General features: G+C 48.9%; 1 protein-coding gene across 1 annotated transcript; it reads right to left on the reverse strand.

Annotated features, from left to right (window-relative positions):
- Positions 1-275: 275 nt before the first annotated feature.
- PDP2 (pyruvate dehydrogenase phosphatase catalytic subunit 2) lies at positions 276-18,752 on the reverse strand. The gene is made up of 2 exons (XM_082271082.1): positions 18,656-18,752; positions 276-2,035 (listed from the first exon to the last, which is right to left on the reverse strand). Exon 2 carries the CDS (start codon positions 1,968-1,970, stop codon positions 375-377), a length of 1,596 nt encoding a protein of 531 aa, XP_082127208.1. The 5' UTR covers positions 1,971-2,035; positions 18,656-18,752; the 3' UTR covers positions 276-374.
- Positions 18,753-19,802: the final 1,050 nt, after the last annotated feature.

Genomic DNA, 19,802 nt, shown 5'->3' on the forward strand with positions numbered 1-19,802 from the left:
CCCAGGAACTCAGCACAGGGATGGTGGGAACCCTTCATAATGGGCACAGCAGGTGTATAGACCCGGGAACTCAGCACAGAGATGGTGGGAACCCCTCCTAACGGGCACAGCAGGTATACAGATTCGGGAAAAAACAATACCAGTTTTGGTTAGAACAACTTTGTTTGAGGGTCTTCATTTTATGGGCTGCGATTTGGTTGCATACACTAATGAAATAAAGCCAGACACAACATTGTGTAGTAGAATAAAACATTTTATTAAAAAAAAAATGCAAACAGCGCCACCTAATGGTCACACATCAACATTACTGTACAAGAAATAAAATCATCTATAAAACTTCACAATTCGGCATATGGTTCACTGATTTGGCGCCTTTACTGTTCCTCGCTCTCCCGGTACTGCGCCTCAATGGCACTGGAGTTAAAGTAGATGACTGTTACAGTTATATCGTCCCTGTACATCCTGGACAGATCCTCAGGCAGGCTCAGCATGGCAGCCAGTCTCTCCTGGTCCACCTCACCGTCCTCGTTGGTGCCGACTGCATTCCGGATCAGATGTGTGGCGACATTGCGGTCCTGCGTGTTGACCCTGCTGCTCCGCCTCTGAAGAAGCAGGTCGTGCATGGTGCCTAGGCTACGCTTCTCTGTGGAAACCTGGGGCTCCCGAATGCGGATTTCGGATAGGTGTTCCGCCACGAGACGCACCACCTCCTGGTTGTCAAGCAAGTCCCAAAGTCCATCAGAGGCCATGACCAGGAACTTGTCCTGTGGCCTCAGTTTGTGGTAGGTCACCTCCGGGGTGGCCGTTAGGTATGGAGGGGTGTGGTAGTTTGCCGGGTAATACTGATAAATATTTAAAGGTTCTGCATTGCATGCGCCCTGAAGGACACTTTTCTGTAGCTCCTCGCTCCATTTGAACCGAACATCCCCAAAGGCCCGGAAGGGCATCAAGAGCCCCAACAACCGTTGGTCAGACACGACCGTCTCCTCCTCAGACTCGGGGTGCTCTGACTGCACCCTCTGCAGCTCCGACAGATTAAAAGCATTGTGGTCAGCTGTTAGTGGGACACTGGACCAAGCGCCATTGTGGTCTTGGACGCCGAGCACCGCCCGGCAGTCTCCGGAATTGGCGACGTGCAAGTGGAGGCCGTCTACGTGTGAGACGCAGGCCGTGGCCCCAGAAAAGGCAACTTGTAAGGTGATGTTCCTGAGCAACTGGTTGTCGGTGGTGACCTGAGCCTCCAGCGAGATGTCGGAGTCCAGCCTTTGGAAGGCATAGGCCATGGCGTCTGCCACGTTCATGCCAGATTCGTTGTCCAGCTCGATGAGCTCTTGCCAGAACACTCTCAGGTGGTCGGCGTAGAGCGAGGCGATCTCCCGGTACATGTAGTCATTTTTGTGCTTGTGCCAGTGGAGAATGGGAAGGACGGGCTTCATTCTCTCCCGGGCGAGCTCCATCTCCTCCAAGCTTGCCTGCGGCATCAGGGAGACAGCGATGTAGTAGAAGAGGCGCTCGCTGACCGACTGAGCACATGCAGCCCCAGCGTGGCCATCGAAGACCCCAAACAGATGTCCTTTGCTCTGCAGGCACGTGGCGGCGCTCCGGCGGTCCTCGCAAGGCATGTTGGAGGCCAGGATGTTGCTTTCGAACTTTAGGATGGTGCCGTGGTTTTTGGCATCGCCGTCTGCTATCTTGCAGGACTGCTCATTGGTTCGCAGGATGTCAGTAATCTTCTCCGGTAACAACTGATAGTTGACATCCTCAGCGGTGGGCCGGTAAGACCGGTCAGTGGAGTAGATCAGTGGGTAGCACAGACATGTCTGCGTGGCGGCACCACCAGAGCGTGCTCGCCGCCATCTTGTCTGGCCTCTTCTCACCAGACATTGCGAATAAGAACGTTTTCCTCCATGGAGAAGGTTAATGTGATGCTTTGCTGTTCTCAGGACCCATCCGGAGAAGGTGCTGGACATTCTAACAGACGCCAGACAAAGATATTCTGATTTCTGCTCTGTGGATCAGTAAAGAATTTGGTTTTCTGCAGGAGAAAAAAAAAAAAAATAATTAATAAAAAAATTAGTCTATTAATTTACCATTACAATATTACCAGCAAATAAAAAAAGGGCGACTACACTGCATGCACATGCTGTTTCATATTTTCATTTCACAAACTGGTTTCTAATTACTCCCTCTAGTGGTCATCTGTATCGGGGATTATCATTTTTTTTTTTTTTTTGCTTATTGACTATTGTTGGCACTCTTCTGCTGGTTTTCTGGCTTAGGTATTTTTGGGTAGACATTCTAAAAAGAGAACAGAGATCAGGAAGAGCGAGGTCCCGAGGGGCCTAGTCAGGAGGCGCCGGGTCCAGAGGGGCCTAGTCAGGAGGCGCGGGGTCCAGAGGGGCCTAGTCAGGAGGCGCGGGGCCCAGAGGGGGCGCGGGGCCCAGAGGGGCCTAGTCAGGAGGCGCGGGGTCCAGAGGGGCCTAGTCAGGAGGCGCGGGGCCGAGTCAGGAGGGGCCAATCTGCATGCTTGTCCTGTGTCACATAGTCAAAATGTGTTGAACCAAAAGGAGTGCCAGAAAACTAAAACTAGTATTTTCAGAAAAGGCCAGGGCCATCTTTAATATTGATTAGACCCTGGGAAAAAAATTTCTTGGGACTACCCAAATTCACTTAACTATTTTGCAAGCAGCGTGGGCTCAGGGGGCAACTGCTTTGGGCCCCACTAAAGTGACTGGGCCCGGGGCAGCTTCCCCTTTTGCCCTGCGTTAAAGATGGTCCTGAAAAAGGCTCAGCAAAGGCAGCCTATCAGTACAAGGTTTTTTAGGGCACATTTACACAAGCGTTCCATTCTGGTGCGTTAATGCACACATTATGGCATGTGTTGTGTCAAGGCATCCCATGTATTATGAATGGATTGCCAACATTACATAAAAAAAAAAAAAAAAAAAAAAAAAACCATTGCATGACCCTTTAACAATGCAGCTCACCATAATCCATGATATTTGCATTGTGGTGTCCTCCATTATACAATGTGTTGGTGTGCTATTTACAATAAATGGCACCACAACACACACACAGCAGATGCATCGAGGCAATGCACATTAATGAGCATGCGCTGTCACAACACACAAATGTAAATACCCCAGAGCTGGTATCACTACTGTGGGCACCCAGCTGTGACAGCTTGCGGCTTCACAGCCAGAGTCGCACAGCACCTCCTTAACCGCTTGCCTACTGACTGTACACTGCAGCAGGCTGGCTCAGCTGCGCGAATCGCCGTACCAATACGTTGCTCCTCGGGAGCGAGCATTGGGGGCGCGCGCGACCCGCAACTCGCAAGAGGGGAAGCGAATCTGCAGGGCCAGTGGCTGCAATTGCACCTGGGACCGTTCCCCAGGAAGACAGAACGGCGGTCTGCTGTTGTAAACACAGCAGACCATTCTGTCCATTATCATCACAGGGCTCCTCTGTTCCTCCCATTTAGGAACACAGGTCTCTGTGTTGATTCCATAAGCCCATCCCGCCCACCGTCAGAAAACACCCCCTAGGCTCACGTTTAACTCTTTGATCGCCCCTGTGTTAACCCCTTCCCTGCCAGTGTCATTGTTACAGTATCAGTGCATATTATTTAGCACGGTTTACTGTAGTAATGTCACTGGTCCCCCCAAAAGTGTCAAAAACATCCGTTAGGGGACCGATCTGTCCGCCGCAATTTTGCAGTCCCGCTAAAAATCATTGATTGCTGCCATTACTAGTAAAAAAAAATAAAAACATAAATCTTTCTCCTTGTAGATGTGATAACTTTTGCGCAAACCAATCAAAATACGCTTATTGGGATTTTTTTTTTACCAAAAATATGTAGCAGAATACAAAATTGGCCTAAAAACGATGAAAAAAATTTCATTTTTACATTTTTTTTTTGGAATGTTTTATAGCAGAAAGTGAAAATTATTATTATTTTATTTTCCAGAATTATCTGTCTTTTTTTTTGTTTATAGCGCAAAATAAATAAATGAAAAATCGCACAGGTGATTAAATACCACTAAAAGAAAGCGCTATTTGTGTGTGGAGGGGGGAGAACATACATTTTCTGGGGGTACAACGTCGAAAGATGGCGCAATTGTCAGTTAAAGTATCGCAGTGCCAAATCGCAAAAAAAATGGCCTGGTCATTAAGGGGGTAAAACCTTCCGGTCCAGAAGTGGTTAATGGCCGGCAATCTTCTGGGACCTGTCCCAGAAGATTTCAGGGAGGGAGGGTTGAGAGGGGAACTTCCGCTTGAGCTGCCTAGGCGGCCCGAGTGGAAGTGGGAGCGGGTACCTGTCAAATCTAGTTAACCCCCCGAAAAAAAAAAAAAAAAAAGAAAATGACATGCCAAATGTGGCGTGTCAGGGGGTCAGGAGTCCTTAAAGCAGAAGCTCCACTTTTGGGTGGAACTCCGCTTTAATTTGCATTATGCTGTGCATGGCATTATGGCAGTCTATTGAAATGAATGGACTGCAAACAATCCCTAACACAACAGCTGGCATGCACCATTTTTGGCAATGCAGCCCAACACACTACCAAGCATTGCCAAAAGGTACAACGCCTTAGCCTGTGGAGCTCCATTCAATATATTACACTGACACGTGTAAATTGAGGTGTGTTATTGTGCATATAATGCGCCTGTATTGGATTGCGGTGTGAATACATGGTGCAATCAGCTGCACTGCGTTGGTGCTATTTTTTTGTCCCTTGTTTCTTTTTTACCTTCTATGTAATTTTATACACTGTGGCCCATCGCAATGCATTGATGTGCATTATGTGTTTTTATGCACTGCCTTGCTAAAAAAAAAAAAAAAAAAAAAAAAAAATGAAACGCATATACAATGTTCCCTGGCACACACCAATGCAAAACATCGGTATAAATTGCACACTCAGGCAGCAGTAGAATTTGCAGTATCCTTGCATTGATCGAGGCATTCGATGTGATTGAGCCCCAGCACAGTGTTTTATGAGTCCAGCCTCTCTGTGCGCAGTTTTCAGAATCCCCAGCAGAGGGCGGCAGTGGGGCTGAGGAATGTGGAAGGTGAATGGGTTCATGTCACCCCCTCCCATGTGTGTGCACAGCCTCCGGCCTCTCCGCCTTTCTGTCTTATCTGCAGATCATAAAAAGGGAAACATATTCCAGAACCATCTGCGGCTCAGCCACGTGCAGGAAATTTCCATTTGCAGAAAGTTCAGACTGGAAAGTACAGCAGATCTGGGGAGGTATTTAGTGCTGAGAGCTGGTGGCGGTGTAGGTGGGGGGTCACCGTATACAGGAAATAACATTATTGTTGTCACCAGCGAGGCGTGAATATGTTCAGATTCCCTACAGCAGGCATGTCCAACCTGCGGCCCGAGGGCCACATGCGGCCCAGAACCTCAGGCAATGCGGCCCACTGCCACCTGACATTTTTTTTTTTGCTGGGGAGGAAGGAAGTCAGGTCGGGGGCACGGCCACAGCAGCTTCCAACTAACGGTAGACAGAGGCTGCCTTAGAGGGGGGGGGGGAGGCGAGCATGTGCAGTGTTTCTGACTCCTACCACCATGACCACTTCAAATTACTAAAGTGGTCATGGTGGTTAGAGTGTTCATTTATTATCGCTCAGAAAAAGTAAACCTCTGTATACTGATTCAATTTCATTTGATCATCCTCTCGTTGTGTTAAATTAGTGCGGTGGCGCGGGAAGGGCGTGGCGGCATTTTATTACTTGTATACCTTAACTATAGTATATATTTTATATGCGGCCCGAGAAAATTTCTCTACACTCAATGTGGCCCAGAGAAGCCAAAAGGTTGGACACCCATGCCCTACAGCGAGATGTGGCGAATCCTAATAGCTGCAGCCATAAATAGCTGTAGCCAAATAGCCGCAGCCAAATAGCCGCAGCCAAATAGCCATAGCCAAATAGCCGCAGCCAAATAGCCGCAGCCAAATAGCCGCAGCCAAATAGCTGCAGCCAAATAGCCGTAGCCAAATAGCCGTAGCCAAATAGCCATAGCCAAATAGCCGCAGCCAAATAGCCGCAGCCAAATAGCCATAGCCAAATAGCCGTAGCCAAATAGCCGCAGCCAAATAGCCACAGCATTATCTGCTAGGAGGGGTCCCTTGCATCGGCCCACTTTGTATGGCTGCACATATAGGGTACAACCCCCCCACCCAAGAGGATGTCGTAACTAGACCACTCAGTGGATCACCAACAAATACGCCATCCATTCATGGTTGGAATGACAGAGCACCACAACGCACTGCACTACCCTGATTGGTGGGTGTGCTGGTAAGCCAAATTGGGAAGACATTGAGGCGGAATTCACATGGACTGGTCATACAGTGCAGGGAAAATAGATGAACAATTCCATCCTTTTTAGGCGCTTTTTAAACGCACGATGACTTGCGTTGATGCACATTTTTTGACATGCATTTTTAACGCGCAATAAAAAGGCACCGCATTTTGTAGGATTTCCTGTGACATCACATCCTGTGGGTCACAAAATAAAAATCACAAAGCAAAACTTTTTTCTTTTTTACTGGCATTGCTCTGCATTGATCTGCGTTTTACACGCATTGCCCTGCATTACGCTACAATGCATACATGTCGCAATTTAACACAGCACAAGTCAATGCATCATTGTAGTGTCAGGACACACACACAAATATATATTATATATATATATATATATATATATATATATATATATATATATATATATATGAGATAGATAGATGTCCTTGCATTGACCTGCATTTTATTTTACAGCTGTGCTAAAACGCAGAACGCACTTTAGCTTACAGGAACAAGGCCCTCCAAACCCTCTTGTATTGAGATGTATTGTCTCAATTTATACTGTAATTTATAATAATAATACCCAAGAAAATCTAGAAGAAAATTTTGGGCTATACAGCCCCTCCTGGAAATGTACGGCTCCATTCACACTTGTATGACTCTAAAGTTGGGCCGACTTTGGAGTGGAACGTATAACATTCAGGTAGGACTTTCAGGACCAGTTCACACCATAGAAAACACAGTCCAGATGCTTTTTTGCATGTTCCTGTTTTTGTTTTTTTTAATGCGTTTTTGGCATGTTTGTGATGCTTTTAGTGCATTTTTTTCTTCAAAAAAAGGACATGTGTGTTCCAGTGCATTTTTTATGTGTTTTACTGCATTCCAGTACAGTTCAATTCAGGGGGAAAAAAAAAGTAGCGTGTTCTACTTTCTGGAAGTAGAACACACAGGAACTGACTTCATTGGTGTAAACTATGCCATTGAAAACCATATAACCTATTATCCATGCGTTTCTGATGCAGAAAAAAAAAATGCACTGGACTGCATGTGGTGCGGCCCTCATGCAACTTTTGAGGGTTAATATTGAAGTCTATGGCCCTCAAGTTGCATGAAAGTCAGAACAAAGTAGTTCATGCGCTACTTTGAAGTTGCTGCAACTTTAAGTCACACATATATGAATGGATATCATTGGAAAACCTGGGGAAGGATTTGTCATGCAACTCTGATGCCCAAAGTCCCACAAATGTGAATGGAGCCTTATGCGGGAATTTTCTGCCAGGAATCCGATGTTCATACATCAGTACCCCGAGAATGAATGGCACCGCAACAGTGTATGTGCATATCCCCCTCCCCCAATGTATGTGCTTATCCCCCCCAGTGTATGTGCATACCCCCCCCCCCCCCCAATGTATGTGCTTATCCCCCCCAGTGTATGTACATACCCCCCCCCCCCCCAATGTATGTGCTTATCCCCCCCAGTGTATGTGCATACCCCCCCCCCCCCAATGTATGTGCTTATCCCCCCCAGTGTATGTGCATACCCCCCCCCCAATGTATGTGCTTATCCCCCCCCAGTGTATGTGCATATCCCCCCCCCCAATGTATGTGCTTATCCCCCAGTGTATGTACATACCCCCCCCCAATGTATGTGCATATCCCCCTCCCCCCAATGTATGTGCTTATCCCCCAGTGTATGTACATACCCCCCCCCCCCAATGTATGTGCTTGTCCCCCAGTGTATGTACATACCCCCCCCAATGTATGTGCTTATCCCCCCCAGTGTATGTGCATATGCCCCCCCCCCAATGTATGTGCTTATCCCCCAGTGTATGTACATACCCCCCCCCCCAATGTATGTGCTTATCCCCCAGTGTATGTGCATACCCCCCCCCCCAATGTATGTGCTTATCCCCCCCAGTGTATGTACATACCCCCCCCCAATGTATGTGCTTATCCCCCCCAGTGTATGTACATACCCCCCCCCCAATGTATGTGCTTATCCCCCAGTGTATGTACATACCCCCCCCCCAATGTATGTGCTTATCCCCCAGTGTATGTGCATATCCCCCCCCCCCCCCCAATGTATGTGCTTATCCCCCCCAGTGTATGTGCATATCCCCCTCCCCCCAATGTATGTGCTTATCCCCCCCAGTGTATGTGCATACCCCCCCCCCCAGTGTATGTGCATATCCCCCCCCCCCCAATGTATGTGCTTATCCCCCCAGTGTATGTGCATATCCCCCTCCCCCCAATGTATGTGCTTATCCCTCCAGTGTATGTGCATATCCCCCTCCCCCCAATGTATGTGCTTATCCCCCAGTGTATGTGCATACCCCCCCCCCAGTGTATGTGCATACCCCCCCCCCCAATGTATGTGCATATCCCCCTCCCCCCAATGTATGTGCTTGTCCCCCAGTGTATGTACATACCCCCCCAATGTATGTGCATATCCCCCCCCCAATGTATGTGCTTATCCCCCAGTGTATGTACATACCCCCCCCCCCCAATGTATGTGCTTATCCCCCAGTGTATGTGCATACCCCCCCAATGTATGTGCTTATCCCCCAGTGTATGTACATACCCCCCCCCAATGTATGTGCTTACCCCCCCCCAGTGTATGTGCATATCCCCCCCCCAATGTATGTGCTTATCCCCCCCAGTGTATGTGCATATCCCCCCCCCCCCCCAATGTATGTGCTTATCCCCCAGTGTATGTACATACCCCCCCCCCAATGTATGTGCTTATCCCCCAGTGTATGTGCATACCCCCCCCCAATGTATGTGCTTATCCCCCTCCCCCCAATGTATGTGCTTATCCCCCCAGTGTATGTGCATATCCCCCTCCCCCCAATGTATGTGCTTATCCCCCAGTGTATGTGCATACCCCCCCCCCCAATGTATGTGCTTATCCCCCAGTGTATATACATACCCCCCCCCCAATGTATGTGCATATCCCCCTCCCCCCAATGTATATGCTTATCCCCCCCAGTGTATGTGCATATCCCCCTCCCCCCAATGTATGTGCTTACCCCCCCAGTGTATGTGCATATCCCCCTCCCCCCAATGTATGTGCTTATCCCCCCAGTGTATGTGCATATCCCCCTCCCCCCAATATATGTGCTTATCCCCCAGTGTATGTGCATACCCCCCCCCCCAATGTATGTGCTTATCCCCCCCAGTGTATGTGCATATCCCCCTCCCCCCAATGTATGTGCTTATCCCCCAGTGTATGTACATACCCCCCCCCCAATGTATGTGCTTGTCCCCCCCAGTGTATGTGCATATCCCCCTCCCCCCAATGTATGTGCTTATCCCCCAGTGTATGTACATACCCCCCCCCCAATGTATGTGCTTGTCCCCCCCAGTGTATGTACATACCCCCCCCCCAATGTATGTGCTTGTCCCCCCCAGTGTATGTACATACCCCCCCCCCCCCAATGTATGTGCTTGTCCCCCCCCCAGTGTATGTGCATACCCCCCCCCCAATGTATGTGCTTATCCCCCCCAGTGTATGTGCATACCCCCCCCAATGTATGTGCTTATCCCCCCCAGTGTATGTGCATATCCCCCTCCCCCCAATGTATGTGCTTATCCCCCAGTGTATGTGCATACCCCCCCCCCCAATGTATGTGCTTATCCCCCCCGGTGTATGTGCATATCCCCCTCCCCCCAATGTATGTGCATATCCCCCCCAGTGTATGTGCATATCCCCCTCCCCCCAATGTATGTGCTTATCCCCCTCCCCCCAATGTATGTGCTTATCCCCCCCAGTGTATGTGCATACCCCCCCCCCCCCCCAGTGTATGTGCATATCCTCCTCCCCAGTGTATGTGCATATCCCCTCCCCCAATGTATGTGCTTATCCCCCAGTGTATGTGCATATCCCCCTCCCCCCAATGTATGTGCTTATCCCCCAGTGTATGTGCATACCCCCCCCCCAGTGTATGTGCATACCCCCCCAATGTATGTGCTTACCCCCCCCCCAATGTATGTGCATATCCCCCTCCCCCCAATGTATGTGCTTATCCCCCCCAGTGTATGTACATACCCCCCCCCCCAATGTATGTGCTTGTCCCCCAGTGTATGTACATACCCCCCCCCCATGTATGTGCATATCCCCCTCCCCCCAATGTATGTGCATATCCCCCCCAGTGTATGTACATATCCCCCCCCCCAATGTATGTGCTTGTCCCCCAGTGTATGTACATACCCCCCCCCCCCATGTATGTGCATATCCCCCTCCCCCCAATGTATGTGCATATCCCCCTCCCCCCAATGTATGTGCTTACCCCCCCCTGTGTATGTGCATACCCCCCCCCCCAATGTATGTGCTTATCCCCCAGTGTATGTGCATCCCCCCCAATGTATGTGCTTACCCCCCCCCCAATGTATGTGCATATCCCCCTCCCCCCAATGTATGTGCTTATCCCCCCCAGTGTATGTACATACCCACCCCCCCAATGTATGTGCTTGTCCCCCAGTGTATGTACATACCCCCCCCCCATGTATGTGCATATCCCCCTCCCCCCAATGTATGTGCATATCCCCCTCCCCCCAATGTATGTGCATATCCCCCTCCCCCCAATGTATGTGCTTATCCCCCCCCAGTGTATGTGCATACCCCCCCCCCCCAATGTATGTGCTTATCCCCCAGTGTATGTGCATCCCCCCCAATGTATGTGCATATCCCTTACTACATCACCCCCCACTATGAATATCGCTCAAAACCGGGAAGCCATCAGAAGCCCCCCCCCCCTACCAGACCTGGTCACGTGCGATTATTCTTTTTGTATTTTTTAGATCTTTGTAAAATACCAAATCATTTTGATTTTTCAACATTGGAGATTATAAATACCGGAGAGGATCGCACCAAATCCCCCGTCCACCCTTCACCGGCCAGATCTTGAACCGTCCTGGGAAGGTTTGTTGTTGGGTTGGGGGGTTGTGTTGTCTTTTTGTAGGAGGTGTGGTGGGTGTTATCGGATTTCAGGAGGGGGGGTGGATGTCTAACACCCCCTCCCCCGCTATGCTGTACTGGGAGGACATGCCATTGTGGTTGTATCCAGTCACAGAATACATGCTAACTGATAGGATCTAATGCTCACCATACACAATGCAATCTCATAAGAGGTGGTCACACTTGTATTGATCTACTCAATGCAAATTATGCCTAGCACACACTATGAGATTATTGGACAAATGATCATTGGGGTTTTTTTTTTTGGATGCTAGTCTTCATATCGAAAACGAAGAGGTTACTAAAATAATGCGATATTCAAGTCTATATACAAGTGCTGTACAGTGTTTTAAAGCGGTAGTATCCCGCTTTTTTACACTTTTACCTACAGGTAAGCCTATAATAAGGATTACCTGTAGGTACAATTAATATCTCCTAAACTGGCACGGTTTAGGAGATATTTGCAGTGCATGCAGCCGCTCACGCGAGCAGCGCATGCGCTCTGAAGGTCCGGGGGGACCTTCAGTTTTGCTTGCCGGGAGCTTGCCGGAAAATCACTCATGCGCGGGAGTGACGTCATCGTGGCTCCGGCCAATCACAGTGCCGGAGCCGCCAAACCCGGAAGAGACGCCGAGGGATCCTGGCAGCGCCCACAGCGATGTTCGGGGGTCCGTGTCGGGGCTTCGTTCTAAGGTAAGTAACACATAATGAGCTAGTATGTGATGCATACTAGCTCATTATGCCTTTGTCTTACAGGTTTTTTTTTTTTTGTTTGTGTTTTTGGGTTTACAACCGCTTTAAGAAAAACAAGCAGGAGAAATAACAACAAAAAACCTAACCGTGTCTCGGCACTAATTATACACAATGCAGGACCTCACTAACAGGCTGAGCAAGCCTACCGCTTGTTAGTCAGTTTGTTTGTTTTTCCCCAGAGTGGGAGCTCTGCCTGTCTGTCTGTCTGTCTGCCTGTCTGTCTGTCTGTCTCAGGTGAGTTTATATTGGCCAAGGGGGGGAGAGGACCAAGATCTGAACCAGATCATGGTTCAAAGATCCCTAAATGTGTATCTCTCATACAGGTGCCTAATGCCTCGTACACACGTACCGATCGTCGGCCGAACGATCGGCCGTCTTTTGTCCAGGGCTGTCGTGTCTGTTGAAAACTGCAAAAGACTGCACACGAATTTTGTCGGCCAACAACAGCCGACTGCAGAAGTGATGTCATGTGATGGTTAACTTTCCTTGTCTTTTTTCTTTTCTGAGCATGCCCAGTCTTGCAAATCTGCTGTCTGTCGGCCGAAATCTGTACTGACTGGCGAACAATCGGCCGTTTTGGTGTTGGCCAACAAAAATTTTAATGCCTACACGACAGATTCTGTTCGGCCGAAAATGCGCTGTCGGCTGTCGGAAGCATCATACTAACAAGCCTACAATCGGCCGATCGGTCGTCGGCCGAATCTTTACGGCCGACAATCGGTACGTGTGTACGGGCCTTAAGTGCCTGTTCACATTTTTGCGATGACAGAGATCGCATGTGATTCGGAGCGCACTGCTCCTAAAATCACATGCCATCTCTGTGCGGTGCAAATTCAGCCATACAGTTTGTATGGCTGAATTTGCACCGTAATCGCACCCAACACGCACAGGACCCTTTTTTTTGGTCTGCAGCAGAATCGGATCGAATGGTGGTTCATACTAGTGCGATCCGATTCTGTGCGAACTTTGAGATCGCACTGCGATATGCGATCTGATCTGGGGGTGTCGTTAACTTTTAATTGACACCCCCAGCGTATCGTATATGGCAGTGTGAACTCCCAAGGGTGCAGATGCGATGCGGGACGGGCTGTATATTCACAGCGTTCCCGCATCGCAGAAATGTGAACCAGGACCAAGGGATGTATAAACCCTGAGCAGGACTTTTCCCGGCTTCTCTGCTACACTGTGTGTTGAGTTATTTTGAGGGGACAGCAAATTTACACTGTTACAGTTGGTTCACACTAATCCGACTCAAAGTCACCCCGACATCGGGCGACTAATGAAGTCGCCCGTGCAGCGCGACTTCATCGCGGCTTGCAAACGACTTCTCATAATAGAAGTCAATGCAAGTCGCTCCGACTTCGCCAAAAAATAGTGCAGGAACCTTTTTCTAAGTCGGAGCGACTTGAGTCGCTCTGATTAGAACGGTTCCATTGCACAGCATTGGGAGCTACTTGACCAAGTCGCCTGACAAGTCGAAGTATTGTGAACCGGCACTTATACAAGCTGTACACTCACTACTTTACATTGTAGCAAAGTGTCATTTCTTCAGTGCCGGGTCACACCTGTGTGATGCGGGAAGGCTGCGAATTCGCAGCCCGTTCCCGCATCGCAAACGCACCCTTGGCAGTTCACACTGCCATATGCGATACACAGGGGGTGTCAATGAAATATTAACGACACCCCCAATTTGACCACATATCGCAGTGCGATCTGACAGTTCGCACAGGATCGGATCGCACAAGTGTGAACCACTGTGCGATCCGATCCTGATGCAGCTGAAAAAAAGGGTCATGTGCGACTTTTGTGCGGGTGCAGTGCGACTTTAGCCATACAAAGTGTAGAAAGCGCGATTTTATGTTCGATGTTCTGATTGTGTGTACGGGGTCTAAGGCCGGCCATACACAGTTCAAATCTTACATTTAAATCGTTAAATCGTTATTGGGCAGGCTGAATGTAGTAAGTTGATTGATCAACCAACTTGGGTGCAACCAGCCTGCCGGATCCTCTTAGGATTATTACTTATTACTGCTAGCGATAATCGCTGTCTTCTCCTGGTGGGGGGATGTTCTCCCCTCCCCCCCCCCCCCTACTGGGAGCAGACAATGGCCCAGCAGGAGGGATTCCCCGGTCAGCACTGTGTATTGATTGGTGCAGGAAAGAAAATTGCACCGTGTATGGACGGCCTAAAATAATCAAATGTATTCCACATTTAAACCTTAGACCCTCCTTTTCATCCACGTAGTGAGCTTTCAATCGATCAGTTTATCAATTGTTTCTGATCGATTGGACAAACATCCGTGTGTGTCAGACATCGGATTGTAATGCCAATCAATTAAATGATCATTTTCAGTATCATGTGTGTCGTCTTCCAATGATGAGCTCCTTGTTTGTGATCAAATATAAAATCAATCACAAGTCGCTGTGTGTATGGACCCCTTATTATTACTAAAAGTACTTAATATGAGAAGCGACCTGACCTGACCAATCACAGCGGCCCGTGTACTACATTGTTGGTAGATCTGAAGGAGATTGTCCAATCAGACTGTAGCATTTGGCAGGAGCTCTCTGGCCTCCATTGTGCAATCATTTGCAGGTCATGCTGCTTTATTTACACTCACTGGCGGCTCTTCTGCTGCGGGTCACATGACCAGGAAGCGGCTGAGGCGGTATAAGAAAAATCCGGCTGTCCTGTTTAACCCTTCGCTGGGCCGCAGCAGATGCATCATTAAAGGACGGGAATGCTGAATCGCAGAGCCGGGCAATCTGATGACCATAAAGAAATGTTTTAGATCACATGATGAAAATGTCAGGTGTGAACACTTCTGCAACAATGTTACTCTCCAGCTAGCCTGCAACAATGTTATCTCCTAGCACACAGGTGTCAAACACAAGGCCCGAGGGCCGAATGCGGCCCCCCAGGCCATTTCATGTGGCCCTCGCACCTCTCCTGCAGCTGCGGCTCCCCCCTTGTCTCTGCCCCCACCTTGTCTCTGTAGTTGACAGCAGAAAGGACAGAACTCCTTTGCCAGATCCTGCACTCCTCTGTGCAGCTGTGGGGTGCTCTGGACATCTAATCCTACAGATATAACCGGCCCTTTGAGGGCAACCATAATGCTGATGCGGCCCGCAATTAAATTGAGTTTGACATCCCTGTCCTAGCATATAGTCCTGTGCAAAAGTCTTAGGCCCCTTTCACACACGGACTCCGTCAGGCGGTCTCCGTTTTTCTCAGCAGGGGGGTCGATCCGCCGATCCCCCGCTCAGCAGGCGGATGACAGCTGTGTCTCCGCGCTGTGTGCAGCTGTCCGGTCCCCATAGAGATGCAACCATCTGTCCGTTCTCATCCGATCCGATCTGCCAGACGGATGGAAAATAGGGTTTCCATCCGTCCGGTTTTGACGGATCGGATGTCAGCAGACATGTCTCCACTGACATCCGATGCCCCATAGAGATGCATGGGGCGTCTGTTCAGATCCGCCAAAAAAAAAAAACTGATCCAGCAGAAATCCCCATCAACCAATCAGAAATCATCTCTCATCACTAATCTTGCGAGATGCAAAATCGGATTGGATGAAAAGGGTTGGCTGGATTTCATGGCCCCCCACCCCCACCCAGGATTGTCTCAGCTGGATATAAAGCGAGGAACGTTCCTGAGGTCATGTGACTCGTCCTTCCTATATCCCACATCCATCACCCGCCTGAGCTGTATACAGATCCATGGCGTGCCGGGAATTCCAAGATGGAGGATGGAGGATCCGCTCACATATACAGGCAGGAGAATGAAATCTCTCCCAGTGCAGAGCCACCAGAAGAGCCGATTACTAAATGGGTTGTAAATCATTTCCAGCATGCTGGTAATTCTTTGCAGATGGCAACTTTTTATTCCTTTTCTAAATGTGGTCATGCAAGAAATGTCTGCACACAATCTGTATATAAGGAAGTCTGTATATAATAAATGAGGACTGGGGGACAACGCTACACTTTTCACTGGAAGAGTTGCTGTGTTCGGCAATAAAAGGAACCGTCCAATCATCTTCCAGCATGCTGGACAATATCGGGGGCCGATGTATCGGTCACTCTGGGATCTGGGCCCAGCAATGAACATTGTACAGTGTGTATCTGCATGGATTGTATTGCAGATCATCTGACACTCTATGGGGCCGGTTGCGGGGCCACCTTTCACTGGACACATGCTTGTAGCAAATCCGCAGATTTTCCAGAGACAGGATTCCTGATCTGCCGCCTTCAGAGTAAATCCACAATACAAGTCCCGGGAATTCGATTAGAGATGCCGCCAACCCCATCCAAAACCTATTTTATATTAGATGGAGTGGGGAGGGGTTAGAGCCCCTGTCAGGTCTCCCAATTCTGGAGATTTTACTTCCTGTCAGGACAGGAATGGGCAACAAATTCCTCCAAAGGGGGCACAGACACAACGTTCAAAGAGAAACAGTTATCACTGCAGCCCCTCTATTTCTTGTATGGGTGTCACAGAAACAGGAAGTGAGGAAGAATCTCCCCAATGGGGGTCACAAAGAATCTCGCCACTGGGGGGGTCAAGAAAAAGATTTTGGATACTTTTTTACATTTTTAAGCTGTAAAACAAGGAGGGGGGGCAGTCATTCTATAGCAGTTAATGGCAAACCTTGGCACCCCAGATTTTTTGGAACTACGTTTCCCATGATGCTCAGCTACACCGCAGAGTGCATGAGCATCATGGGAAATGTAGTTCCAAAACATCTGGGGTGCCAAGGTTTGCCATTAACTGCTATAGAATGACTGCCCTGCGACTTGGCTGACATCTGCGCAACTTCAGGTGCGGCTTGGCTGACGTCTACGCAACTTCAGGTGCGGCTTGGCTGACGTCTACGCAACTTCAGGTGCGGCTTGGATGACATCTGCGCAACTTCAGGTGCGGCTTGGATGACATCTGTGCAGCTTCAGGTGCGACTTGGCTGACGTCTGCGCAACTTCAGGTGCGACTTGGCTGACGTCTGCGCAGCTTCAGGTGCGACTTGGCTGACGTCTGCGCAGCTTCAGGTGCGACTTGGCTGACGTCTGCGCAGCTTCAGGTGCGACTTGGCTGACGTCTGCGCAACTTCAGGTGCGACTTGGCTGACGTCTGCGCAGCTTCAGGTGCGACTTGGCCGACAGTCTATGTTTATGCAAGTCGCATCTGAAAACACCAAAAATAGTGCAGGAATTACTTTTTCAAATCGATACAGCACCGCAAAGTCGGCGTTGGACCAATTCAAACAATTCCAATGCTAACAATAGGGTGCGACTTTTCATAAGATTTAGACCTGTTGAATCGCATGACAAGTCGCAGTGGTATGAACGGGGGCTCAGGGTTCTGTGCATGTTTCACGCACCCCATATGCGACCTGCAGCAAGTGTCAATAGTAAATTAACGAGACCCGAAATGCAGGCGTGCTTGCGCATACCGAATGCGGGGTACAAAAATACCATGCAATCTGGTTGCAGTGCGTTTCTATAAGTAGTGCATGCACTAGTTTTGGTGCAGTGCGATTTTAGAACATTCAAAACTAATGGCCTGAAACTGCAGCACACAGAACAGCATGTGAATCATACATGGACGCACATCACACACATGCAATCTGATTGTACAATCTACATTAGGTCTAGCAATAGCTCCATTATGTGTCACAAGGGTCTGTATGACTGGATAGAAAATGATGATTGGATGCAGATTTGATCCAGATAATTGGATGGCTGGACTAGATTGGTCCTCCTATTATACAGATCTGATTGTACAGAGATTGGACGGTCAGATTGCAGCGTGTATGGTGAGATTTAACGTGGAAGTGGAAGGAGGTCGGAGACATGAAGGATCTCATGTATAAACAGTCACATGACACAACGCACCCAGCTGATCGGAATCATCATTAAACAAACAAACAACAATACGCAAGAATAAAGCTTGTGACCTCCTGACTCCATCCCGATGACTCACCCGCCACCTTTTCTAGGGACCGCTACGGCGTTCTACCCCTCCGATGTCCCCGCGATGGGGAAACCCCTACATTTTCTACTTCCTCCCCAGATTTCTATTTCCTTCTCCTTTCACTGAACACATGCTGGCAGATCTGCAAAGTTCTCGAGTCCCTCTTGTTGGGATTTGGGATTTTTACGCTTCGCCGCTGGATGCATGCAGCGATTGTAGCCGTATTGTCGCGGTTAATGCGATGTCGCCGTGACATTTTTTTTTTTTTTTATTTGTACCATCGGTTACATTTTTTGGGTTGGGGGCTGGGGGGGGGTTCAATCGCTGGATTCTTTGGGATCCTAATTGTCCTGATACCGGGAGGTGGAGCAAAATGTTCCATCGTGCCAAAGAGACTTTGTGGACACGCCCCTTATCCGGATTCCAGGGATAGAACCTTCCACCACAATGCCGTGACTACGGGGGAAGGGGAATCTAGCATTGGGGGGTTGGGGGTCCCCCGCAGAGAGGGAAGAAGTCTGAGCGACCAGTGAAGGTGGGAGATTGGACTGTCACTATGACAGATCAGATGTAATACTGCTACTACTACTACTACTACTACTAATAATAATAATAATAATAATAATAATAATGATGATGATGATGATGAGGATTATGGATGTGGACTCACCGGCTGGGCGGACAATATGGAGTCGTTGGGTCGGTGGAACGCCGTGTTGCTCCTCTGCTGATTCCCCGTCAATGAGCGGCTGATCTGTGACTCCAGCAGAGGATTGGAAGCTACAGACAAGCCCATGTGTCCAGCCCCTCCCCCCCCCTGTGTCCAGCCCCTCCCCCCACACTCCCTCTGACTACCATGCACAGTTGCACACGTGTGTTTGTTGCTCCTCCAGCTGAGTCACTTCATTTACATTTCAGGAATTGTCAGCTGAAAAAGAGACTTTTCTCCAGCAGCGCAGGACGCAGTCCATTCCCTTCAATCACAGCGATACGCAGAGGGGCAGAGGAATTACACTTTAAGCGTAGGTTCACGCTCAGCTCAATGGTTTGGTGGTTAGCGCTCCTATCTATAAGCACTGAGAGCACGGGTTCAAATCCCAAGAGTAGGTTCGCCAATGTGAGTTCAAACCAGCATTTTCAGTCCGACTTCGGGGGGCGATTTCACAGACATTTATGCGGGTTCCTGCACAGATGTCTATTAACCCCCCCAAAAGTCACCAAAAGTAGTACAGAAATTACTTTTGGGAATCGGTATGGAGTCGCTAAGTCGGCATCACACCTGCGACCCGGGCCTTCTCGTCCAACATCAGTGCCTGACCTCACCAATGCGCTTCTGGAAAACATTCCCATAGACACACTCCTAAACCTTGTGGACAGCCTTCCCAGAAGAGTTGAAACTTTTATAGATGTAAAGGGTGGGCCAACTCAATATTGAGCCCTACGGACTTAAGCTGGATACACACTATACAATCTTCTATAGATTTTTTTTCTTTAGATTTACCAAAACCATATAATATAAGCTCAAAACTAAACACTTTCAATGTGTATGCAATCAGGCAGACCCTTGCACTACACAGTTGAAGGTAAATCTAAAGGAAATCAAACAACAAAAGTTGTATAATGTGTATCCAGCTTAAGACTGGGATGCCATTAAAGTTGATGTGCGTGTAAAGGCAGGCGTCCCAATACTTTTGGTAATATAATGTATGTGTTACAGGGGCGCACCACCGTATGTGTGTTACAATATGGGGAGGCATAGATCTGAATGGGCGACCAAAAAAGCAAACTCCCTCGTTATGGGATACCTGAGTGTAAGT

Source organism: Pelophylax lessonae (genome assembly GCF_965119305.1).
Source record: "Pelophylax lessonae genome assembly, chromosome: 10".
NCBI classification, from domain to species: domain Eukaryota; kingdom Metazoa; phylum Chordata; class Amphibia; order Anura; family Ranidae; genus Pelophylax; species Pelophylax lessonae.